General features: G+C 39.6%; 1 protein-coding gene across 5 annotated transcripts in view; it reads left to right on the plus strand.

Annotated features, from left to right (window-relative positions):
* Nucleotides 1-26,238, plus strand: part of P4HA2 (prolyl 4-hydroxylase subunit alpha 2) — a 59,429-nt gene extending 33,191 nt beyond the window's left edge. For 3 of the 5 annotated variants that reach the window (XM_030211094.1, XM_030211095.1, XM_030211093.1), the window contains 7 exons: nucleotides 4,077-4,147; nucleotides 12,493-12,592; nucleotides 14,712-14,765; nucleotides 18,877-18,942; nucleotides 20,317-20,385; nucleotides 23,535-23,631; nucleotides 25,567-26,238. In XM_030211094.1, the coding sequence (XP_030066954.1) occupies nucleotides 4,077-4,147; nucleotides 12,493-12,592; nucleotides 14,712-14,765; nucleotides 18,877-18,942; nucleotides 20,317-20,385; nucleotides 23,535-23,631; nucleotides 25,567-25,637 (528 nt within the window). In that variant the 3' untranslated portion in view covers nucleotides 25,638-26,238. Of the gene's footprint in view, nucleotides 1-4,076; nucleotides 4,148-12,492; nucleotides 12,593-14,711; nucleotides 14,766-18,771; nucleotides 18,832-18,876; nucleotides 18,943-20,316; nucleotides 20,386-23,534; nucleotides 23,632-25,566 lie in introns of all 5 variants that reach the window. The other 2 variants (XM_030211096.1, XM_030211097.1) reach the window with 2 other exon arrangements.
* Nucleotides 26,239-27,544: the final 1,306 nt, after the last annotated feature.

Genomic DNA, 27,544 nt, shown 5'->3' on the forward strand with positions numbered 1-27,544 from the left:
TTTATTAATGAGAATACAAAGAAAACACATCCACAGTATGAATACACAAAGATTCAAATAGGAAAAAGTACTCACTAAGGACAAAATGATACATACCGTCATCAAACTTTTAACATTTTATCCCCATCCCACCCCACCCCTCTTCTATTGTATGTTCAACTTTTTAAACACATTTCCTGTAATAACTTTTCAACTGTAATTATCTTACTGAGTAAACTGCAGTCCTTTCTCAATGTCTGCTGCCTGACACTTTCTCCTGTATATTATATTAACCCTAGAACGCATGACGTTAAAAATATACATATTAACGTCATGGGGGCCTTTTAGGCCCCCATGCACATAATGTAGAAAAACACACTTAAATAACTTTCACAAGTTTATTTCAAAATTGCTCAATAAAATATGAATAGTGGACAACATTTTAATTATAATTTTTCACAGAAAACACCAAAAAATCTTTTTTTTTCCCAAATTTCACGCAAAGACATGAAAACACACAAAAATGCATAGAAATCTATAGCAAACTAGCTGCAGCTACATTTTTATTCTAACTTTCTTTTCTATTATATTAGTCTTCCAAACAATTCTGACATGTTATTTTTTCAGAAGAGTGTTCTTTGCAAACAGTTTCCTTACAAGTGGAACAATATCGCTCAGTTTTCCTCTCTATGTTTCTTGGACACATGAAACAACGCTTTCGTTTTCTTTCTCCTGGCTCTGGAGTAATCTGAAACTGTACGCCACACCGTTTCATTGCTTCTTTAGTTTTCTTTGGCAAGCATTTCAAGTCGCTTCGCTCTATCATGTGAGGTATTACAAGTTCATGACAAAGGTCCTTCAAGAATAAGCGTCTCCTGTCCTTCCTCTGTGCATGAAATTCAGGATGAGTTTCTGTATAAATAATGAATGAATTTAGGGCTGCTACATCAAGCATATTTGAAAATAGTACTACAGGCCATCGTTTTGTTTGCCTCTTACACGAATATTCTCCCACCATCTCATCCATTTTATCTACACCTCCTTTTGTTGCATTGTAATGCAGGATGATTTCTGGTTTCAATTTTTGGTTATTGCTGTCAACACTGCAATCGTGATGCATGGTACTGAGTAAAATTACAGATTTCTCCTTCTTTGCCTTGTAAGATACCAAAGTCGCTTTGTTATTGAATCCAAAGACACTCTCATAAAGTGCTCGCTGACGATTGTGTTTGAGTGCTGCTGGAATTTCTCGTCTGTTTTGCTTTATAGTACCAACAAGTGTAATAGCTTTTGCAAGCAGAAAATTGCCTAGTTCAACATTGGTGAAATAATTGTCCATGGTGATGTTTCTACCTGAATTGAATATTGGAACAGCAAGAGTTTTGACTATTTCAGACCCCAGATCCTTCTGTACTGGTGCACCAACCTCTTTGCCACAGTAGATTACGCCATTTATGCCATAATAATTTGCAGAATCACACATCCAGAAGAGTTTTATACCGTACTTGGCTGGCTTGCTGGGCATGTATTGTATGAATTTGCAGCGTCCTCTGAACGGTACAAGTTGCTCATCTACAGTAACATTAGTACTAGGATTGTAAAGTTTTGTGCAATTTTTGATAAATATGTTCCAGATATAACTGATAGGGGCTAATTTGTCTGTTTCAAACCTCGCTGCACGAGTTCGCTTATCATCAAAGCGAATGATCCTTCTAATTTCCTCATATCTGCCCACTGACATTGTCGCCTTATAGTGTGGATCAGAAAGTGGGTCCAGAAATAATTCTCGTATTGGGACATCATACGATTTTTGACTCCCTGCCAGCAGGAAAAGTCCAATATATGCATAAAGTTCCTCTTTTGAGATATTTTTCCAGGACTTATTTTTTGCTGAAGCGATACGTCTTCCTTCTAGGTTTGAACATAATAGGACCTCTTCTGCAATATTGTCAGAAAAATAAGTACAGAATACATCTTTAGGGGTAAAGTAACTGGGACTTCCCACAGCTCCTTGAGCCTGTCTCACAATATTGTGTATTGGAGTACGTCCGACTAATGTAGGATTACTGTCCCAAAAAACATTCGTTTTGGATGTTCTACTTATCACTTCTTGAGGATCCACTAGATTCACTTCTTCATCATCAGAAGAATCACTGGATGAGGATGTTTGATTAGCTGGTGGCAGATATTCTTCATCAGACAAAGATAGTTCACTTTCATCATCGCTTTGAAACATAATCGCTTCAATCTCTTGATCAGTCAGACACTTGGAGGAAGACTGTGCCATTGCTGACTAGATGTTAGAAAATGAAACAGATTTCCTCTCAACAGCTTATCTTATCACAGGTCCTTCAGCAATTAGCTCACAGTGTATACTGTCCTCAGTGTTCAGAGGACCTGAGGTGATGTCATGGCCTTATCACTCCCTCCAAAAATCACATGACATCCTCACATGTTATTATCCACACCCTGGCCCCTCCACCAGCATTACTGAGTACAAATAAAGTAACTTGAGACACAAACACTTCTGAGAACATGATAAAAACAGCGGGGGCCTAAAAGGCCCCCAATTCGTACAGATGTAGTTTTCACCAAACAAGCATTGTTACACCATAATGCCTATGAAAAAAAATTATATGAACAACTGGATATTATCAACAATGACATACTTGAGTAATACCTTGAGTTTCAAAATTCTAACTAAAGTAATTTTGCAGATAATAGCAAAAATGTAAGCATGCGTTCTAGGGTTAAATATGCTTTTATTACATTCATTTTTATTAAACCAGATGAAAGAAACCAATAATGTTAGTAATACTTTTATTGAAATTCCACTACCCCCTCCCCTCCCCCCCCTCCGATAAACACTATATCTCCTCCACCCCCCCTTCCCAAAACTTCCTTCCCACCCTTCCTACCAATTAGATATAAACCATTGTTATGCAAGGCCAAGAAAGACATGGGTTTAAATTTAAAGTAAGGCCTGTAAATGTTTAGTTAACTTCCCGTTCTACCCCTCCTCCTTTTCTCCCAGAAAATGCTTAGGATGATGATTTTCAGATCTGGCCTCGTGACAGCTAAGTCTGTCAGGTTTTCAATATGTCTGCAATGAATGTGTATGAATTACATATTTGAAAATAGTGGGTCTCCAATACATGCAAATAATATTTCTTGCATGTTCATAGTGGATATTCTGAAAGCCTGACTGGCTTATGGAGTGAGTAGGACAGGTTTGGAAACCACTGACAGCACCTTCTTGCTCAGCTGCTTAGGTAGGAGAGATGCAAACATTTTATTCATAAGCACTGAATAAAATGGTGACTTGAACAATGGTTGCTTTTAATGTCCCTTCCCTCATTCCCATTCAGGCTCATTTGTTCACAGACCCATAGACTGATTTAAAAAGGCAGTATGATACTCTGGTTGTTATCCTGCTTGCCCCACCCCTTGTAGTGACCCTGTCTCCATATTCTCATCCTTTTTGCACCAATCTTTCTACTCTGGTGACTTGGCCTCATCCTTAATTCTATATCAACCCTCTTACTCTTAGGTTATCCAGTACTAATTTACTAGTGGTTCCCTCTGCTGCAAAATTGAAACTCTGTCTTCTTACAGTTTAGCCTTTGGCTGATTGATTGCTTGCTTGCCTCCCTCACTCTGGGACTCGTTACTTTTTCATCTCCATTTGGTGTCCTCCTTCCATAAGACGGCTCTTCACTAAAGTCTTTCTCACTTGTTCTTACTGATCCCTGGCTTTTCTGCATTTAGTTATGAATTTTAATATCCTTTTTGTCTCCTTTCTCAGTAACAATGTCTGCTGGTATCTATTTGTTGTCAACCTCATTCCGCCAACCCTTTTGTTGACTCTTTGCTGTGGTTCTTGTTCCGCTGTCTTTTTATGTTCAGCTCCTCGTAGATGTTATAACAAATGTTCAAATAAATAAATTAACAGAGCTTTTTATTGACTTGTAGTTCGCTGGCAGTGCAGTTCTCCATGTTACACTTGTATAACAATATATCACATTCATTCTTTATGGTTAGAAGGACTCCTTTCCAACTTATTTTTTTTTTATCTTCTGGTATTTCTTTTGGCACAGTTGGCACGAGCCACGGTACGTGACCCTAAAACAGGTGTCCTAACAGTAGCCAGCTACAGAGTGTCAAAAAGGTAAGATTAGGCTTTGCTCTGCTGGGGAAAATAGTTCGACGGAAGCTAAATGGTACATCTGAATAGCCGAGTCTGCATGCTCTCGTTAGTGTATGGCTTCCTGCTTGTTCGCATGCTTCCCATTGAAATCCCCTAGAGCATCCTATATAGCATGTTTCATTCTTTTAACCTCCTTTAATATATCCGCGTATGTATAGTACCGGGTCGATTTCTTTTGCTTCTCATGTGTTATTGAGTGATGTAGATGTACACTGCATAACGGGACTGGCCTATCTTGGAGCTTGTACTAATATGCCTTCCACAGTCTAAGGGATATTGCTCCTGCATGTAATAGCGGATGGTTTTCACTTGACTAATCTTTATACAAGCAATGGGCTGGTAATATTGCACTCCTGCTATCCAAGTTGTAAATATTATTCTCTTGAATGATGAAACCATGGAAAACACTTCCAAAAGACATCTACACGAAGAATAACTAATTTTATTAAAGCAGGGGTTTCCAACCCAGTCCTCGGGACACACCCAGCCAGCCAGGTTTTCAGGATACCCACAATGAATATATCTGGATTAAATTTGCATACACCACCTCCATTGTATGTAGATCTATCTTGTGCACATTCATTGTGGGTATCCTAAAAACCTGACTGGCTGGGTCTGTCCCAACCCAAAGACTGGGTTGAGAACCCCCCACCCCCCCTGTGTTGAAGACTTCAGTTGGTAATTGAAATGTTAAGAATAAAGCAGAGCATCACAGCAGTGTGTTTAAAAATGTGCTGAATGGGCCGACTCGGTGATATTGCTGTGCATTGTTATATGGGAGGTTGCAAAGTTCAATTCCTAGATCAGGTCTCCCACATGTTGGGTGATCTGGGGCTGGGGATGTTATGGAGTCAATATTGTTTGTTGTGTGAAAGTACCTCTAAATGATTGATTGTAACCGCGCTGAACCTTGGTGACTTGGTGTGAAATAAATTCTTGCATAAATAAATGTTAATAACTCTGTGAGAGAGGGGCAAGATGTCAAGGCCATCAGTAACGGTGATGCCTGATGGCTGGATTGAAGCCCATAATCCAGGGTTTCACACTTGGGACTGTTTGCTGCAATGACCAATAGGAGGAAGGGTTTATTAAAAGAGGAGAAATGTTCCTTTTGTATTTATGAAGACTTATTCTGATTTGAGCTGGAACAAAAGAAAGTTAACTGGTCCGTAAAAGTGTGCTGAGTCTCAGGTGATATTTCTTATAAGTTGTTCATCACCGAGGGGGCTGAGCACTTGGGGGGAGGGGGACTAATTCAGGAGCAGAAGGGAAGTGATTTTGATACCCCCGTCCTTGTAGAAAAATCTGATAAACAAATGATCCAACTATTTGTCTCTAGTAAGTTTATAAAAATCAAATTAAGCATTTCCTTGATGAAAGCTAAATTAAACCTTATACTTTTCATCTAAATAATCATATCAGGAAAATTCTCTCCCTATCCGAAATATTTTTGAAAAAAAGCAAATGTTACATGGAATAAAACGCAGTCATGTGCAGTTAAAGCCTGTACATGTTTGTTTGTTTATTTATTTATTGCATTTGTATCCCACTTTTTCCCACCTCTTTGCAGGCTCAATGTGGCTTACAATAATCATGAATAGTGGAAATATATTAGAAAATAGACATTTAGTGTCACAGAAGGATCTTGGGCAACATGTTGATGAAAAAACATGATAGTCATGTAGCAAGCAGATATTGTAAGACAGTTCTGGATATATGTGGAGAAGTTGTGTATATTTTGTTAATATATGGCCTAGCTTTAAGGCTACCACTGGAATAGTGATGGCCAAAGCTATGCAGCCTAAAAACAACTGAAAAAGTACTGACTAGGCCAAACAACAAGTAAATGATTTAATATTTGAGAATCTGCAAAGAGCAGGTCTGAATAATGACTTCTGACACAAATTGGTACAATTTTTAAATCAAATATAGCATCTGTAATGAAAGATCAGATGAATAAAATGGAGCTTATTAGTTTTGGTATACAATGATACAGAGGTAATACAGAGTTCATGAGAAAGGTATGAAAAGTATTGCAGCCGGAAGATGTGAAACTGTTATCTCAACGCTTCCCAAAACATGTTGATAATTAGCAGTAGCTGAGAACGGAAGGAGTTGGGTACATCAGATAGCAGATCGCATGGGAAAGTATGATCTCAGAAAGTGAGAAATATTAGGAGCTAGGTATCTCACCATTCACTTCTATGGAGAGGATAGAGTATAAAAGAAGGGAGATTTTGGCTTAGTTTGAGAGTCTTCTCCGAAGCTTCTGTCCGACGGCGAAGCCCTGTGCGGCTGAAACCAGAATCTGATGTCTGTATTTGTATCAACTTGAAGACCTGTGTTTGGGTAAGAAATAAAATGTATCTATCTATCTAAACCTATCTCTGTCTTTATTCTTATTGATTCTATCTTCTCTTTACCTTACATTTAGCCTACAAGGTAGATCATATACAAGTGACACTCAGTCTTTGTAGAAACTTAGACAGATGTTTAATAAGATTTATGTGGGAACATAAATGGCCCAGAATATACCTAGATCCAGAAAAACAGAAAGCAGTAGTTACGGGAATTAGTTTTCAATTACGGCTCCTAATGCCACTCCCTTGTGATTGGGTGACAATGGAGGTTAGAGAAACTATACAGAACCTGATATATGAACTAAGTACCTTTAGTCCCCTGTGTGACGGAGTCAGAAAGAGGTCTATAAGAAGAGGTAATTAAAAACAGTGGTGAGCCCCGAACGCTGACAGTACTCGCTATCCTTCTTTATCTTCTTTTGAACGCAAGAGGGGATACTTAATTTTGTGCGTTCAAAGGTTCTATGTTTTCTTTCTCTTATCTTTCCCTGCTGTTATTCCTTCATTCCTTCTCTCTATCATGGACACTGCCCACTTTAGGGGTATTGGGCACTATTGTTCTGTCCAATTTTCTTGTTCTTACCCCTGTCTTTCTATTTTTTCTGTCTTCTCCCTTTGTTTTTTGCAGGTTCCCTTCTTTAGCACTAAACTTGCACACTTTTTCTGACCCCTATCTTTCATATTCTTTTACCTTCTTGCTGTCTTCATGCCCTGCGCTGAACTAACACACCTGCTTCCCTAAATTTCTTCTATCCTGTCCGTCTCTTTGATTTGCGTGATGTGCGCAAGAGTGTGCTTGTTGTGTGAATGAAGCATAACAACGAATCCAGGCGACTGCGATTTGGGTTTTGCTGTAAGCTTATTTCAATGTTCAAAATCTTTGGATTGGTCTTTATGCTAGCAATTCTCGCTTAACAATCCTTAGAGATTGCGCATTTTCTGTTTCCCATCCCACCCTGTGTTCTGTATTAATCCCTCCTTTTTCAAATCCCTATCCCCTTGTTCTCACTATGTATTCTGTTCTTTCTTCTTCTGTCGACCTTATTTTCCTCCCCAATCCCTTTTCCTGTTCTCCTTCATCCTAACTTCTTCTACCTACCTCTCCTATTAGTCCCCTGGGTCTAATCCTGCTCTTTTCTCTTCTGTATGTTCCCGTATCGAGGGAATTTCCTTTACTCTAGGAGAACAGCACGCTTTAAGATTGCTCTCCTCTAAAATCCTTTTGGTTTCTCTGTTCTTATAACCACTCCTCAAAACTGACAGCCCCCACCTTTGCACATCTGCTATTGCCTTCACTCTGTGTGTGCGACTCTATTCATCCTCATTGGGACCCTGCTCCAGAAGACGATACAAATTGGGACCCCTTCACCCGATACCACACACTGTGTGAACCTTTGTTTGACAGTTGGACATTAGGTCCTAGCCGTACGGTTACACACACTCAGTTACTGTTTGGAGGAATCTTAGGCTTACAAATTGAACAAACAGACGACCTCCTAATCAGGCCACAAACTGGTGACATTGTAGATTTTTGGGTAATTACATACGCTGTACTGGGCACTGACTGGATTCCCTTCCTGTTTATCAGAGAGGTTGGATCGAGACCTTTGGAAGTATATGGTATTTTCCAAATCCCAGATCCTACTGAAATAGGGGCTATTAGAATTTACCCCCCATACCCAAATACCTGTTGCTAAAACCCTTGGGATAAATTTGTCGCTCTCCTTACTCAGTAGCCGTTACTTACCTTTCGTACAATTGTGATACAGTGCCTCATTATGAAAACTACCAACATGAAGTGCTTAGCCCTCCTGTTGTGTGTGCTCACCACACCCATGATACATGGAACACAGTACCTAGCAAATTTTCAAGAACAATTTACAACCACTTATGAAATAACATTACCCCCTACCAAGGACACAACCACTATCACCCTTGATGTGTGTGCTTACACAATGTGTGGGGAACATCCTGTGCAGCAATATTTGTCAGCTTTTGAAGTATACCTGTGTCCCTTCCCCAATTGTGGAAGTTGGGCACAAGTATGGTGGTATACAGGTTCATGGGTTCCCTACTCAGGTACTGAGATTCCAGATCTAAAAAGGAGCATTTCCATCATGAAATTGCGAGTCACTGGCCTCTGCCAAATGACCAAATGTAATCCAGTGGCTATCACTTTTAGAGGAGTAACGGATGTTACATACAGAACTTATTCCATAGGAATTGATGCCCCAGGTAGAGACCCCATTGGAAAATTCAAGATTGTTCCACCCCCAGCCCAACCTACAGCGACCAATCCTTTAGTGCCGACAAAGATCCCAGAAATAAAAATTCCTTACCAGATTGTACCAATTAATAATTCTAAAGATTTAGTGGCACTGGAAACAGGATTTGGAGAGACAAACCTATGGCTCGAATGGGCACATTATACTACAAAGAGTTTGAATGTCTCTAATTGTTATTTTTGTTCCCATGCAAGAGCAGAACCAACAGTTGTTCCTTTCCCCTTGGATCTCCAAAATGATCCAGATGGATTTTGGTGTATGTTGCAGTTATTGCAGGCTAAAGACGACATTAATCAGTCTTGTCAACATCTTGACGAGCACCACCCCTACTTACCCCCTCGGATGAGGGTCCCACCTGCATTCAGGATTCCAAATCCTGCTACCAAATATCATACATGTCTGGAACGATATGGGGTGAAAAAGACACGGTTTTTAGGAAACCTAACCAATTGTAACACAACCTTAGGAAATGGGACTCTGCAAAATCTGAACCTAACACGGTTCTCACAAGCTAGAGCAGACATATGGTGGTACTGTGGAACCCGCACTATCCGCCATACACTTCCTAACAATTGGACAGGCAGATGTGCCCTAGTCAAATTGGTCATTCCAATCATTATAGCATCCTTGCCTCCTCCTCATAGCAGCTCTTCCTCACGAGTGAAGAGAAATGCAATGCCTGGATCTTTTGATGATCGGGTCTATATAGATGCTATTGGAGTTCCAAGAGGGGTTCCTGATGAGTTTAAAGCCAGAAACCAGATAGCTGCAGGATTTGAATCAGTTTTCTTTTGGTGGGCGACTATCAATAAGAATCTTGACTGGATCAACTATATATATTACAATCAGCAGAGATTTGTGAATTACACTAGGGATGCAGTTCAAGGAATTGCAACACAATTAGACGCCACCAGCCGGATGACGTTGGAAAATAGATTAGTTCTTGACCAACTTCTAGCAGCGGATGGAGGGGTGTGTCAAAAGATAGGCACCCAGTGTTGCACCTTTATCCCCAACAATACAGCTCCAGATGGATCAATTACCAGAGCTTTAGAAGGCTTAACCTCACTGTCGCAAGAATTGGCAGAGAACTCTGGCGTTGATACATCCTGGACAGGTTGGATGGATAGAGCTTTTGGTAAATGGAAAACATTTATCATTTCAGCAGCCACGACTATAATCATAGTGGTAGCAATTTTTGTTTTAGTAGGATGTTGCATAATCCCTTGTGCTAGAGGCTTAGTAGAACGCTTAATTGAAACCGCAATAATGAAAAGGACCACAGCAGGACAATATGCCCTGTACGAAAATCTCCTTCCCAACACCACAGGAGAAAACACATTGGACTATCTCCCTCCGAGAAGTACCAATCGCTATGCAACTGTTAGAGACACTGGAGAGATGTCTGCAACTGTACAATCAGATAATAGCGCACAGGGATATAATGTAACCATATAAAGCTGTATAAGATGATGTGATCAATTGTGCAAATCTATGCAAATGTATAATTAAGATATAATCAGTATATAACCAATGATTTTGTGATTTATAACAATATAAATATATTGACATACATAAGAATAAGATAGAACCTGCATATTAAAAGGTTGAAGAAAAATTATATTGTAGTAACCATAAGTGTTAGTGGGATTGACATAATTGAAGTACTGCCAAGATGATACTTTCAAACCGAAAACGAAACAAATTGTACCAGTTGACCTTAAGACTCAGATAATTTTATGGCCTCATAGAATACCTTCTGGAATGGATGGTACCAAGGTACGTTAACCCTGGTGTCACCCTATGGGATAGGGTGAAGAGGGGAATGTTAATATATGGCCTAGCTTTAAGGCTACCACTGGAATAGTGATGGCCAAAGCTATGCAGCCTAAAAACAACTGAAAAAGTACTGACTAGGCCAAACAACAAGTAAATGATTTAATATTTGAGAATCTGCAAAGAGCAGGTCTGAATAATGACTTCTGACACAAATTGGTACAATTTTTAAATCAAATATAGCATCTGTAATGAAAGATCAGATGAATAAAATGGAGCTTATTAGTTTTGGTATACAATGATACAGAGGTAATACAGAGTTCATGAGAAAGGTATGAAAAGTATTGCAGCCGGAAGATGTGAAACTGTTATCTCAACGCTTCCCAAAACATGTTGATAATTAGCAGTAGCTGAGAACGGAAGGAGTTGGGTACATCAGATAGCAGATCGCATGGGAAAGTATGATCTCAGAAAGTGAGAAATATTAGGAGCTAGGTATCTCACCATTCACTTCTATGGAGAGGATAGAGTATAAAAGAAGGGAGATTTTGGCTTAGTTTGAGAGTCTTCTCCGAAGCTTCTGTCCGACGGCGAAGCCCTGTGCGGCTGAAACCAGAATCTGATGTCTGTATTTGTATCAACTTGAAGACCTGTGTTTGGGTAAGAAATAAAATGTATCTATCTATCTAAACCTATCTCTGTCTTTATTCTTATTGATTCTATCTTCTCTTTACCTTACATTTAGCCTACAAGGTAGATCATATACAAGTGACACTCAGTCTTTGTAGAAACTTAGACAGATGTTTAATAAGATTTATGTGGGAACATAAATGGCCCAGAATATACCTAGATCCAGAAAAACAGAAAGCAGTAGTTACGGGAATTAGTTTTCAATTACGGCTCCTAATGCCACTCCCTTGTGATTGGGTGACAATGGAGGTTAGAGAAACTATACAGAACCTGATATATGAACTAAGTACCTTTAGTCCCCCGTGTGACGGAGTCAGAAAGAGGTCTATAAGAAGAGGTAATTAAAAACAATTTACATTGGTTGATCTTTGTGGTATACCTTGTTAAAGAGATGGGTCTTCAGCAGTTTGCGGAAGTTCGTTAATTCGTAAATCATTTTTAAGTTGCGCGGCAATGCGTTCCATATCTGTGTGCTCAAGTAGGTAAAGTTTGATGCGTGCGTTAGTTTGTATTTCAGACCTTTGCAGTTAGGGAAGTGCAGATTAAGGAATGTGCAGGATGATCTTTTGGTATTCCTGGGTGGTAAGTCTGTCAGGTCTGACATGTAGGCTGGTGCATCTCCGTGAATGATTTTGTGAACTAGGGAGCATATTTTGAACGTGATGCGTTCTTTAAGTGGGAGCCAGTGTAGTTTTTCTCGTTTCTGTCATACAATCTTTATATTTGGATTGCACAGTAGAGATGGGGGGTGGGGGGGCTGTTTTTTTTTTTTCCTGCTGGTATCTTCATTCTTTATTTGTAATGCTCTATAAATGAGACGCTACATGCAATGTAATACATCAAGTATAAAAACTTGTAATTCCAGCAGCAGTTTATTGTGGAAGCAGATTCCTTACGGTAAGGATGTGTTGCACCGTGAGGTGAGAACAGCTTTTGGGAAATGGTGCTCATCCATGCATTTCATTTTAATAGGGCTCCGTTGTCTTTGCTCACATGTTTGAAGAAATAAAACCAGCAGTCGATTAACAAGGTTAGGGGCATGAGACTGAAGTAGGAATACTGCATGTGCTGGATTTAGTATTTCGTGGTAGGACTATACTGAAAACTGGCAATTCTAACACTAAAATGTTTTAGGAAAATAGACTTTTCCAGCAACTTGCTTTTTCTTTTTGCAACTTGCTTTTTCTTTTCTCAGTGCCTGGTTGGAGGAAGATGATGATTCTGTCATTGCTCGGGTGAATCGACGCATGCAAGCCATCACAGGGTTATCAGTTGATACAGCAGAATTACTGCAGGTATTTGAGGTTTTCCTTGTTTCCTTACTGAGGTCAAAGCAGCATTTTTAGACTAAGAGACTGTATTAAAATGCTACCCTTTTGCATGCTGTGCCAACATCTCGGGGGGGGTGGGGGAGGACCCCGTAAAATGTGCCTTTGCATGCAGATCTTTATTCTGTGTTAGATTCTGCCTGGGAGTTTTAAACATCATAATTGGTGGATTACCATGAAATGCAGCGGGAGCAAAGGATCACTGCTACATTCATAATTTTAGTTTAGAACTTCACAGCATTTTCCAGAGCAAAGTCAGACTGCTGTCCCAGAATTCAGAAGAATGTAGAAAAGCTCTGTAAGCATGTGCAAGTTCTCCCTTCTGTGCAGGTGTAGCTCCTCTGCTCAGTTTGTTCTAAAGCCTAGTCAATTTCAACCATAAGGGAAAGGATTGGGTAGCTAATTTATCTTGATGTCCAAGGAGAACCTACATTACAGGTAAGTAATCTCCATTTCCTCTTGCGCTGAGCTACTGAAAGAACCTTGCTGATGTTTTATGTTCTCTGGGGAAATCTTTAGGAATCTTTTCCAAAGGGTCTGCTCTGCTATACTTCCAATAAATTTTGGCAGACAAATTTATCTCAGGGTTTGTCTGCCAGTATCTTTGAACAATTATTTTAGGATAATTAGTCAGCAGAGATGCCAAGGCTGACACATCCCAAAGAGTGAGACTTTTCCAGCAGAGTTTCAGAAGTGTAAATCAATTCATACAGCCCTCCCCCTTCACTCTCAGCAATCTCTTGTATAGCCTTAGTTTGATTTCCTTCATCCAGCATCCCCCCACACTTGACTTCCTTAACCCTTGCCCCCTCCCAACCTTCCTTGACCTCTAATGCCCCTGCATCCCCCACTTTCCCCAAAAATGTCTCCTCTGTAACTGCGATTGCGCCCTCTTTCACAGGCATTGCCCCCCCCCCCCCCCCCCCCCGGTCTTAGTTTCCCTGTCTGGTTTCTGGTACACATCCAGGCCTGACTTATGCATCTTGGAGGGCAGGGCCTGAGGAGCTCCATATACTGCTGTTAGCACCACAGCCCTGGGTCTCCCTCTTGCATTCTGCCGTCCTCCAATTCTTTGGCCGTGGGGTCGAGGGAACCCCTGTAGCTGCTCAGCGCCATCACTCTGCCCTTCTGGCGCCGAAATTCATGAGAGGAGCAGGTCTTGGTGTTTTGTGTGTGAGATCCTTTCTAATCGTGTGCATTTTATGTATTTGTGGCTATGATGTTACCCAGATGCTATATTTGTATCTTTGTTTTATACTTTTAATTATGTATATCACTTTGATGGCCTGACCCTAAGCAGGTATTCAGATAAATTGAACCTTGACTTGGTATCACTGGGCCAGATGTGGTAGGCGATACCGGGACTGTTATCATTGTAAACAGTTTTGTATCCCAACAGAAATGATGTAGCAATTAAGCAAAAAATGATTTTTAAATCCATTTAGCATTTTCTTGGGTAGTAGAAGTGCATCAAACACCACCGGGGCACCAAAATTGACATGCAGCCTTTGTGGAATTACCCCCAGTATGGTCAATAGCCAGGAGATACATTTATAGCCGAGGAAAGGGCTACACAGTTGGTCAAGGAAAGAGAAATGATGCCTTTAGACCAGTGGTTCCCAAACCTAATCCCGGAGGCACCCCATCCAGTCAGGTTTTCAGTATATCCATAATAAATATTCATGAGAGAGATTTACATGCAGTGGAGGCAGTGCACGCAAATCTGTCTCATGAATATTCATTATGGATATCCTGAAAACCTGATTGGCTGGGGCGCCTCCAGAACCAGGTTTGGAAACTACTGCTTTAGACTAAAAGTTTGTTGGATTTATTTTTAGTTCTCATTCTGCTTATCTTCCTTAAGCACAAATTGTATGGACCTTGAAAGCTATTTTATAGATTATGCATTGCAGCTTTGCACATGCAGATAAGAACCACAGGACCATGACATGTGCTTATTTTGCCTGCCTACTGCAGTACTACAGATGACACTAAAGATCATGTATTCTTTGAGTTGCTTACTAACATTTTACCCCACTACCTTCATTAGTTTTCATGAAGCATGTTATTTGTTGCCTTTTCTCAGGTTGCAAATTATGGTTTGGGAGGTCAATATGAGCCACATTTTGATTTTTCACGGGTAAGCATATCTCTTCTGTTGCCTATTCAATTGCTAGGTACACACAAAAGCAAGGTGATTTTAAAGTGTGCAGTAGAAACTGACTTGTAATGAGATATACACAGTTATTCAAAGAACAAGAAAACCATATACCCAGTACTTCATATGCAATGAATGAGAGATTGAAAAGAATTTGGAAACCTGAGCTGCTGTTAGCCAAACGAATTCAGCCTGTAGCATTTCTGTACAGTACCCACCTCTGCTAATTTAAATGAATGTGGTCTTGCTGTTTTGTACCTCTTCTCATTGTGAGGAAACTCATTATGTAAGCAGCTGTACCTAGATACAGTTAAACTTCTCAGACTATTTAATGTTTGGGGGGGAAAAAATTAAATCTCGTTTTGTTACAAAAACATTAAAACTAATGGTATAATTATTTGGTCCAGAGTGGAGAGAGTGTTTCTTCTGACTGAATTTTTGGAAAAAGATTATATGAAAAGGTTTAGTGTGTATTTTTTTAAACTAGATTAAATTGTTATATAAATTCTTATAAATTACAGTGAGCTCTTGAGGGCATTGCAGTAAATACATTGAAATCAATTAGGACAGTGCAACAATAAACTCCCCCCCCCCCCCCAATGATTGCTTTTTTTTTGAGGGGGGGAGGGGCGGGCATGATACTTGTGGGTATAAAACTAAGCAACAGCTCTTGGGCTCTTTTCCAGGTTTCTGGGTCACTCTTACGGGGTGATGCTGGATACTGTTCAGTAATGGAGTAAGAAAAATGGGTGTGTGTGCTGTGTCAAAACTGATTCTCTCCAGGAAATTGTAATTCTCACCAGCAACCTCTTGGTTTTCCTACACTGGGACTCGTATATTTGACATGCTTATATTTTTATAAGCAGCTCTTTATAATGGCAGTAACTATTCAGGTGTGATAAGTACCTAGCCCAAAGAGATACTTCATATTTGAGAAAGGTACTTATCATACCTGTAAAATTACAATTGAATAGTCTCATTTACCAATGTGCATTAACGCATATTAAATAATATGAAGCCACCTAATTTTGTATCTGAGGCAATGGGAGATGAAATGACTTGCGCAAGGTAATGAGGTATGTTAGTTAAAAAGGTGGGATTTGAATTCTAGCTTCTGTGATTTACAGCCTACTACTCTGACCACCAGGCCAGTTACTCCCTGCTTGGAATGTGGCTACTAATTGGGTTTCTGCCAGGTACTTGTGTCCTGGATTGGCCACTGCTGGAAACAGGATACTGGGTAGATGGACCATTGGTCTGACCCAGTATGGCTATTCTTATGTTCTTATGCCCTTACCTCATACACAAGACTTGTGTTATAGAGCCCAGTTCAGGCTGATTTCTGCCACCTCTGTGGAGTTTAGGCTTTGCACGGCTAGAAACCAAAGGCCAGCAATAGAGTTTGCAAGAATAAAAGCTGCATCAGACTTGAGAGATACAGGAACTAAAACTTTAAGGTTGATGTTGTGTTTGCTTTCACAGCAGGTATAATCTGGTTTGGCCAGGGTCCAGGTTTTTTTTCATGTCATCAGTGGAGACAAAAAATGATCGACATGATAAAAAAAGCACTTGTTGAACACATTTTTGCACTTTGACATGGTAACTGCACACCCCGCTTTCTTACTCCATAATCCTCTTGTGTAGGAGATGATTAAATATCTTGCTATCTTCTTTTGGGTCAGAGTGAGTTTCTGCACTGCTCCTCTGCTTGTGTTTCTGGCATCTTGTGTGCATGCTCATGGCTTTTCTCCTTTCCTCCTGCCATTCAGTGTTGTGTGAGATTGCAGTGCTTAATGAATTGAAGCTGTTAAGGGGACCCTGTCACTAAGGGAATCTTAATAAGGAGAATTATTCCATGAATTTATAATGTCCCTTTCTGATGTGAGATTAAGTCTGTCTTTATTTGAACTTATTAACTGCCTTTATGAAGAGATTCACCCAAGGCGGTGTACAGTAGGTACAGTTTAAAATCAAATTTGCAATTTTGTTAATAGCATAACAATAGTAAAATGTACAAGTATAAACATAAATACAGCAAATTGAAACCTAATAACAGAACTACCATGAAACAGGATCAAACATTTAACAGCACTGAAATGTAATAACAGAGATATAATACGATGTAAGCATCTTCTGTACTTGCTGTTTTTTTCCATTGCAAAATATTAGTTGATATGTTCAGATTTATTGAACATGGCTTGATTTTATTCATTTTATAAGTTAAAATCTCAGATGTCCTTTCTGAAATCTTAGGGCCCTGTTTACTAAGCAGCGTTATAGGCGCATTAAAGTTTTTAACATGCGTTAACCATGTACATGTGTTAACCATGTACTCGCCTACAATATCCCTATAGGTCCCTACATGGTTAGCGTGTGCACTAAGTGTAGGCATGCTAAAAACACGCACCTAAGTAAACGGGGCCCTTGGAATGTTGTATTTTTGGGGGGGGGGGGGGGGTTGTATATGGGCACAGATTTCTCTCACTTGTGCACATTAACCACAACATCTTGGCATAAAAGTGTGACAGTGTTTTGTAATATGGGAATTAAGAGGCTTTGGACATCATCACATCTCCTGCCTTACATTTAAATGTAAATATTTGATGCTAGCCCCCAATGCTGGGTTGAATTTGAAGTCATGGCTGAAATACTGCTTTAAAAATTGCTTTGCATTATTTGGACCACTTCCAATTAAGACTAAAATTCAAATGTGTGGGTCCCAATTCACATTCCAGTATTACATTTTTTTTTTTTGTTTTGTTACATTTGTACCCCACGCTTTCCCACTCATGGCAGGCTGTATGCGGCGGGCAATGGAGGGTTAAGTGACTTGCCCAGAGTCACAAGGAGCAGCCTGTGCCGGGAATCGAACTCAGTTCCCCAGGACCAAAGTCCACCACCCTAACCACTAGGCCACTGCAAACCGTGCAGGCAGGCAGGGTAACTTTTGTTACAGCCTTCCTAAATTCTGCAGTCGCTGCATGCATAAGTTATACCACTTTTCAAAGGGCATGCTTTCCTTTGGAAAGTTGTCCCACCGATAATGTACATGTTTTATACCTGCTATTTAGTGTGCAAATATTTTCAGGAAGTTTGCACACATTTTTGAAAATTCAAAATTGTGTGCATAAGTTCAAACACTGTCCTGCCGCTCGGCGTATGCACAAATACCACTGGTTTACATACAAGAATGGTTTTGAAAACTATCCTCATAGGGCCCAGTATTCAGCCTGTGGCATTAAGTGGCTAGTTAGCTGCTTCCAGCCACAGACCAAATTAACCCTAAATGTTCCTGGCTCCCGGCATTGAATATCCGGGTATGACTGCCGACCCAGATGTTAACCAGGTACTGGCCGATATTCAGACTGGTGCCCAGTTAACACTCTGCATAAAGTTAGGACAGCCTTTTTTTTCTGTCCTAACTTTATGCTGTTACTGAGCCGGTTAGCGGGCTGAATACTGCAGTAGCCAATGATATTCTGTGGCACTAACCCGGTTAAGTGCCATTGAATAACTCTGGATAGCTCCATACAAGTGAGTTAAATAGCCAGGAGCCTCTTCACTGGATGTTTAAATCGCTTTGAACATCTACTCCATAGTGTGTTTTGAACTGGTCTCTGGTTTTACGTTTTATCCCAAAAGATATGAAGCACAGTTAGCATCCAGAATCGGTCACCTTTTTAACTTCCTTTTGGGTCATATTGGGGATTAAAATAGGGATAATCAGTACTACAACACAGCATACTTTCTTGTGTGTGTTTGCAAGCTTGCCACGGCTAAAGGGTGTAATCTCATAGCTTTCTTTTGCACCTAACTTTTAATTAAGAATAACTGTCTTGAAAACAAAATAATTTTGAAACATTTTAATTGGAGTGAATTAAAAATTAGTCTTAAAAAAGATGATGCCACCTGTCTCTGAGAAGCTTTTTTAAGATCAGGCTGGTTTGACTCATTTTAGAATCTGGGTTAAAGTTGTTATCTGTTGCAGCGTCCCTTTGACAGCAATCTCAAAACAGAGGGGAATAGGCTTGCCACATATCTGAACTATGTAAGTACCTTGTGTGCTTGTTTTTTCTTCACTCTCATATTGTAGAAAGAGGAAGCTGATGTTTTCAAGCGTTTAGGCACTGGAAATCGAGTGGCCACTTTTTTAAACTATGTAAGTATAGCCTCAGACATGAAAAAAAGAAAAACCCAAGGCAGTCCTTGTCCCTTCCTACCTCTCTCCTCAAACATTTCTAAACTAGCCACTTGGCCAGATCTTGTTTCCTGCCGGGTACTGCAGTACATCCTGAACTTTATAACTTGAACATGAAAATGCTTAACTGCATGTCTAAAATGTGAATTCCCCCAAAGTTCAGTGCATGAGGCTGGCCTGTATAAAGTCATTTAACAGCTACAGAGATGACATATAATATGCAATCATTGCATCATCATTGAGCCAAAATTTCATGACCCTTTGATCTGTGAGACAGGAATGTATTGATGTCATGGGCCTTTTTAGTAAGGCCAGTGCCAGCCAGACATTCGTCTACAGTCTGTGACCCACTAATGGCAAAGGACATGTGAATTCAGTAACTCCAATATTGTATATCATGTTATCATATGCCGTGCAACTTGAGGCAGAGTGGTTGGCATGATTGCAAATTGCCAACCAGTGTTTAAGCATGAATGACTATAACCTGCATAGAGCTGCCTTGTTGGGCTGTCATTTACTGTGTTGCTATGTGTGTTACTTCTCAAGAGAATTAATATGTGATTTTCTAATGCCAGCCTCTCTCTCTAGTACTGTGTATGGCACATTTTTTCACATGTATGCTATGATTTATTGTAGTCTATTGTAAATCATTTGGGGTTGAACTTTGTTCAAGGAGGATGGGGAATAAATATACCATGATATTAGCAGGAGAGCAGCACTGCTAACGTAATTGCTCATGATCTAAATATTCCGTTAAAACAAGGCAATGTTTGTTGAAAGTGCTATTGCACAGGTTTGGTCTAAGTAGAAAGTAAAACTGTACTGGTGGATTGCCAGATGATATAAACAGTCTTCTCCTCCTCCTTTAAGCTTGCAGCCCACAGAGCACAGAAGCTGAGATTAGGCCCCATAATCCTTCATTCACATGTACCTGTGATTTTATTACACCCTTCCCTTCATACCCCCCCCCCCCCCCCCCGACATAGCCCAGTCATTGCAGTGACAGACAGGTCCTTAACTGGGAGCCATACATAGGGTTCTTTTCAGAGTTCCTCAAATCATGTGACCACTGTGTATCGCTGTAGTGCAGTGACTCAGACACTCCCCACATGCTGTGAACAGTAGAATACCTGATCCAGTTATGTACCCAGGTTCTCCTCATGGCAGTGCACAAATTTTTCATTGGGCTAACTCATGAATAATATTTTAATAGGCGATATTTTAATCAAAATGTATTATTGGCACTTTCTTTCTAGGTTCATGTAGTATCTAAATGTTTTCTTTCTCCCCTATATTTTGAATTTCACATGAATATTTGTGTGTGACCATTTCCAGATGAGTGATGTGGAAGCAGGAGGCGCCACAGTTTTTCCAGATTTGGGGGCTGCAATTTGGCCCAAAAAGGTAACATGATTTTTTTCAGAAGCTTCCCTTAGCTCTCAAGCTCTACCATCCTACTGCTTGCATATGAGTTTCCTCACTATTATATGAGAGATTAATTATGCTGGTTTCCAGGGCCAACTCAAGGGAATGTGGTGTCCCAAGAGCAAAGGAACAGGTTCTCACCACTGTGAAGAGTGACCAGTGAGGCAGGCTTTTAGTGCGTCGCCTGGCTCATTCCTTAAACCGGCCCTGATGATTTCCGTTCAGAATGGCCCATATGCTTTGCACCCTGAGGCCGGCCACGATCAGGGCAACGTCATAAAGTGATGCATAACTGTTCACACATAATTACACATGTATGTGATTAGAGTAATGCATATAGGGGAGTGTGTGTGTGCACATATGCACACAAATGCCAAAGTCCCAGCCAAGCATTATTCTGGAAATACACATTTATCTTACTCAACAGGTATTTTATAGGTAGGTACACACAGAGGCAATCATGCATGTAACATAATATTCTATCTCCAGCACTTAGGCACATATTTTCCCTGCTAAGTTAATATTCTATAAAGAAAAGCAAGATCCTATATTGCTTTGTAGAACGGGCACCTCTTGTACTGTGTAGCTAAGCTTTTGAAATTACATAATCCAAAGTTTCTATTGTGTGCTGGTGCAGAATGGCTTAGGGCTAGGCATTCTTCTCAGTATGAGTGAGAAGGTTTTAATTTATCAGCATCTCATCAGCTGTTTGAAGAGAGGGGCTCCTTGTACACTGTTAATTTTGTCTCTATGGATGGTGTTTTGATCTGGAACACACCCTCTTTTATTGCTGATTTGATTGTTGAGTATGCCTCAGATATCAGTTGTTGTCACAGAGTGTTTCCGTCTTTATTCCCCTGTTTATTGTCTGCCAGTTCCCCTGACTCTTAACCCTTTATCATTGAGTGGTTAACATCTGGTTTTAATTTAGGAATTTTAAAAATAATTGGTTATTTTAATCTTCATATAGATGAAGTGACTAACCCTGATACGGAATCATTTGATAATTTTTGTGTGACAAGGCTTCTTTAGGATAACACATTTTATCTGGGCCTGTTCATTCTGCTTCTACCTTATGAATTTTATGCCAGGTATGGGAGGAGAAATGCTGGCCGTCGTTACAGGGTTGCTATTCGGTACCCTGGTCTGACCACTATATTGTGACAGGTCAATTACTGTTTCAGAGAGCTGCTATCCTGTAGCCGATGCAGTGGGTCATCACATCAGAGCTCTTTTTAATGTTGAATACTTTGCTAATTCATTATGTTTTGAGGTATCACAGTAGAATCAGTCTGATGTTCAGCACATGGTAGAAAATTGGAATATTACAATCCAGGAAACGTTAGATATGATTGTCCCAGTGAGAGAGAAGATACTGTTTAGGGGAGCTGGACAGTAGCCTCCATGATTTTCATATCAACTGCAAAAAATTTAAGCAAGCCTTAAAATGTACTGAATAAAATTAACATCATCAAGTTTATCTCGTATTAATCTCTAATTACTACTCTCCCTTTATACTATTTATTTATTAGGATTTATTTACTGACTTTTTGAAGAAAGAATAATTTACAATTTTTAATAAACCTGAAATCTTGAAGTTCTCCTGCACATCCAGTGTTGCTGGTATCATTTAATTAGTTGTGTTTGACACATTCAATCATTCTATACTAGTCAAGCAGTTGGTATCTTTTTTTCAAAGTTGTGCTTTGGTTTCATCTCTTTCTGTCTTAAAGAACAATTCAGGTGAGGTCTATTAACTCTGCTTCATCTTAGGGATCTTTGCTTTTGGCCATCCTGTTTAATTTATGTCTGTGGCCACTGTACTTCATGTCTTAGGAGTATGTTTTTTGGATATATGCCGATGACATTCAGCTTCATTATGCAGGTGAGAATGCTGAAGACGTTCAGATCAAATTGAATGTCCAAAAACTTTCAGTGAATGTTGGTAAGACTTGAGTTGCTATGGGTTGGTAGGACATCTGTATCTTCTTCTTTCCCCCCCCCCCCCCCACCCCATGTTCGTGGTCTAGCTTAGGGATGATAGTTTCACGTTTCCTAACGTGGTGCAGAATTTTGGGGTCCTTTTGGTTTCTCTCTTAACTTTTAAAACCTCATGTATAACTTTTAAAACCTCATGTATGTCTCCTTTTTCAAATTGTCTCTGCTGCGTTGCTTGTTCATTTTCCGTTCAGCACAAGCCTGTGTACTGTTGTTGAATCTCTGGTACTTGTTTAATTGGATCACTGTAATACTGTTTTTACCTGGACCTTTCTGCATATTTATTTATTTACTGCATTTGATATGCCATCTCTCAGAACATGCCCATTTAAAATGGTTAACAATTCCAAGTCCAATCCCAAAAAAATTTTCACTATGGCCTATATTATTAGCATTTATATAGCGCTACCAGATGCACGCAGCGCTGAACATCTGACACAAAGAGACAGTCCCTGCTCAAATGTGGTGCATGTTCTTCAGGTAGTTTAGAATTGAGCGTCTCACCTGTTTACAAAGCATGGACCATGGGGATTACACGCTGGAAATCTCTCTGCTCGTTACTGGTCACGTTTAGAATCCGTTTTAAGATGTGTTCCTTAGATTTTAAGGCTTTGCTTAATGGATTTCCTGGTCACTTTAAGATTGTTGTGATACCACACTTGACAGCATGCACTCTTCATTCTGCAGGATCACGTTGTTTGGCTGTTCCGTCCCTTTGTGAAGGGTGATTTTTCGTTATTCATGCTTCTGCTTTCTCTGTTGCGGCCCCAGCATTTGGATTGTGCTTCCTATCTCACTTAGGAGGAACAAGATTGCTTAGGATTTTAGAAACTACTAAAGACAAATATGTTCTCCTGTATTTGGGAAGTAAGGAGGAAAGAAGTCTGTAATGATGAGCAGCTTTTATAGTTCATCTGTTCTTATATGTCTGTTTTCTGAAGATTTGTCTATTGATATGTGTATCAATATTAGCTGCTTAAATAGGCTTTTATTGGATGAATGTCTTACATGTACTTGCAAAGAAATAAGCACATCGACAGTGTGACTGGTGTTCATGGTTTTGGTTTAAAAGATAAAACCAGTTAGATTTCTGTGTTTAATGAAATTCCTGTGTCTCCTTATGGTTTCAGGGCACAGCAGTGTTTTGGTATAATCTGTTCCGAAGTGGGGAGGGTGATTACAGAACAAGGCACGCAGCTTGTCCGGTTTTAGTGGGAAGTAAATGGGGTAAGTGACTGGACTCGCAGCCCTTTGAAGAAAGTTTTTGTTTTATGTGTAGAAAACCTTACTTGGGAAAGAGTTGAAATTCCAAAAATGTACTGTGGAGCTGTAATTTCAATAAAAGTAGCAAATAAATGTGTTTATTTTGTAAGCTACATTGACACAGGGATGACAGTTGATAACTCTCTCAAATAAGTGAGGGTTAATAAACAATGGACCCAGTACTAAAGATTTTTCCTATTAGTGGTATTTCTGTCATTCTATACATTTGCAGAAGAAGCTGGATTAAGAGGGTAAGGATAGTGGCACAATGCAAATGTGACGCTTCCCCGCTGTCATTACACTGGTGTAGTTTTTTTTAGAATAATTGGTGAATCACTAGCCCTTTTAGGCCCACCTATTTTCACTTGCTGCATTGAGCTTCCAGCTCAGCTGGGTCTGACCAGCAGCACCATGAGCCTACATTTGTGAGTTCTGAGGTAATTTCTCCACTCCAGCTATTTCCCCTCGCTTGTAAGCCCAGCCATTACATTGCCAGTCTTGGACTAGGCATCACGGTCTATGCTTCTCTTTAGATCTTGCGTTCATGCATCCTGAGCCTGGCCAGTGGCTGTTGCCATTGTGTAATAGCTTGGATACCCTTCCCCATGGGTTGGGAGTGCCGCCCCCACAGCTTGTATTGGCAGTCTGTGACATCAAAACTGGACTACTTACAAACTGCAGCTAGACCTTTGACATGGTCGCCATTAGGTTGGTCCACTGATCAGTAATGCCAGTATTTGGTTAACAAATTTATAACTCACTACAGTCACTGTGAGGTCATGGCAAGGTACAGTAAATGTCCATGGGTAAGATAGCAAGAAAACCCTAAATTTTATTTATTTATTAGGATTTATTTACCACCTTTTTGAAGGAATTCACTCAAGGTGATGTACAGTAAGAATAGATCAAACATGAGCAATAGGCAATTACAGTAGTAAAAATATTCAAATAATACAAAGTATGGCATAGTATATACTACTTACACTGTCAACACAGTACATAATAGAACATTTTAATTGATAGTGAAGGGTAAAGCAAAGATGGAACATATAGAGATAGGTAAGAGAGTAAGAAGTGTTACAAAGTAAGATGACTGAAAGAAAATACAATATATTTTACTACCAAGTTTTATATTTTGCTGATCTACTAGAATCCAGTCCTCAGGGCAGTCAGACTGCCTTATTGGTATGCAAGTCTATCTCATGCATATTCATTGTGGATATCCTGGAAACCTGGGTGTGCCCTGAGGACTGAGTTGAAAAGCAACTGTTCAAGAGGATCATCAAAGAAATGTGTTTTTTTACAAATAAACTTAGACCTTGTGTGTTGGGGTGACATATTTTTTCTCTGCTTTATTTTAATTAAATTCAATTTGTTCTTTGCTTGTAAACATTTATGTCTGGGAGGCTCACCGTAGAAAATATCAAAAATGAGTGACTTTAATAGTACAAGCTCACTACCCATTAGATAAAGAGTGGGTGTAAAACATAGAGATTCGGGCCTGTAGGTACTTGAAGGACATCCTCACACTATTATCAATTATTAAATTAATTTTGGAAAAGCTAATGAGTCTCAACAAACAGTACTTTGATAATAATACAATGAGGATGCAATTTATGTTTGGAGAAAATGCTTAATAAATAGGGCTTTTTTTTTTCTCCCTGTCTCCATCTGCCCCCAGTTGTAATTGGATATAACAATATAGTTTTCCTCCCACCTCTCACCCTTTTGAAGCATTTCTGTGAGTGCCTGATATATGGTATTAAGCAGTTCACTTCAGTTGCGGCACTGAGTGTTTCTGAAATTCAGAATTTTAAAATGTTTTTGGATCTTGTTTGAATTTATTTATTTATTTATTTACGAAAGACTTTTGATTATTTTTTATGCTTCTGTTGACAGTTTCAAACAAATGGTTCCACGAGAGAGGACAGGAGTTCTTGAGGCCCTGTGGATTAACAGAAGTGGACTGAATTCTTGCCCCTTCCTCTCTGTGTGCTGTCTTCCATCTCTTCCTTCCTGATATCTGCTGATTTAAGGACAAGCTCCTGAGGAGTGAATCCTTCTGCTGTGAAAGAATCCTTGAACAGAGGATGGCATAACTGTCAGAAACACTAGGAGAACGTAGGCTATGTGCTACTGTGTGCAATCTGTCTTCAGTGTTTTGGTCTCGCTTCTGACCCACAATCTCTAGCACACTGTTTTCCAACCCCAGTCCTGGAGACCTCCCTGACCAATCTGGTTCTCAGGATATCCACAAAGAAGACCCATGAGAGAGATTGGCATACATTGGAGATCTGGTGTGTGCAAAACCATCTAGTGCGTTTCATTATCACCATCCTGGAAACCTGAATGATCATGTGATCCTCCAAGAAGACTGGGGAACATTGCCTTACCAGTAATATTACCATTGTTCTGCAGTCGCTGGTGTTGAATTGGTCAAGATTCAGCACCTTGTTCCTGTGCCTTTTTGTACCTCAGCTGTTATCAGCCTTAAATATTTTTTTGAACTAAAGTCCTGTTTTAACACAATAAATGTGTGTTTAAATAAAAAGTCTGATTTGTATTTTAAAACAAACTGTTTTTGTTTCTTTAATGCTGAAATATTGATATTCAAAAAAACTGCCATTAATTTCCAAAAGTACTAGACAAAAGAGAGACAAATGATTTATTTCTCTCTGCAATTGTTTTTTCCAACATGGATTTCTTTTGCAAGTTGCATGATCAGGCATTGTGCTTTCAGTGGTCAAAATGATCTTCCAGTAAAAAAAAGCAAACATGAAATCTATCAGAAAAAAAAAGTAAGGAGAGCTTCCTTTCGGGATAAGTGACTACCCAGTGAGCACCCAGTCCTCCTCCTCCCCCCCCCCCCCCAAAAAAAAAAAAAATAAAGAAAGCAATTAGGACAGGGGAGATTCAGAGGAGAAGAGAAGGACAGAGAGACACAGGAGACACACTGACGCAAACTTGAGCACTTCAGAAAGGAATTCACCTTCGTTTACAAAAGGCAAATGTATTTTCAAACCGTAGGTTCCCAGAGAAACAAGGTCTTTACACATAATGTCAATGTAAAGGAGAGCACTCTAGGAATTGAGGCTTTTACAACAGATTTATACAAACACAAGTCAAATTGTATCAGTAGATCAAAATAACTAAAAACACACATTTCATTTATTTTTATTTACATATCTACCTCAAGGTTGGTAGGATACTTTTGAAAACAGTTTGATTATTGAGGCTGAAAGATATTCTGTGCTTTCTTTCTACCACTATAACTTCAGTAGGATCACACAAAGCAGTTTGTAACAGGGTTAAGGATCAGAAACTGTCTCTGGGAGCATTTCAATGTTCACAGTCTTGCAGGCAGGCCCTGCATCTGTCAGGAAGCAGCGATGGTGGTTGATCATATCCATGATGGCATTCTTCTTCCAAAGCCTTCATATCAGCTTTCAAAAATCTGAGAAATGCATTGGTTTGTGTTTTAATTCTCTTATAGGTCGATAATCAAAACCCCGAGCTGTTCCACACAGCGCTGTAAAATTAGCACGGGGAAATAAAACCCTGGCGATCAAAACTAATAGCAGGCATATTTATGCACACTATTAATTTTGATCATCGGGGAACTTCTGCAGGAGCATCCAAATGACAGATGAAATTTAATGTGGACAAATGCAAAGTGATGCACATTGGAAAGAATAATCCAAATCATAGTTACCTGATGCTAAGGTCCACCTTAGGAATCAGCACCCAAGAAAAAGATCTAGGAGTCATTGTAGACAGTACACTTAAATCTTCTGCCTAGTGTGTGATGGCAGCCAAAAAAAACAAATAGGAAGCTAGGAATTACTAGGAAATGGATGCAAAATAAGACAAAGAATAT

Source organism: Microcaecilia unicolor, chromosome 8 (assembly GCF_901765095.1).
Source record: "Microcaecilia unicolor chromosome 8, aMicUni1.1, whole genome shotgun sequence".
In the NCBI taxonomy this organism is placed as follows: Eukaryota; Metazoa; Chordata; class Amphibia; order Gymnophiona; family Siphonopidae; genus Microcaecilia; species Microcaecilia unicolor.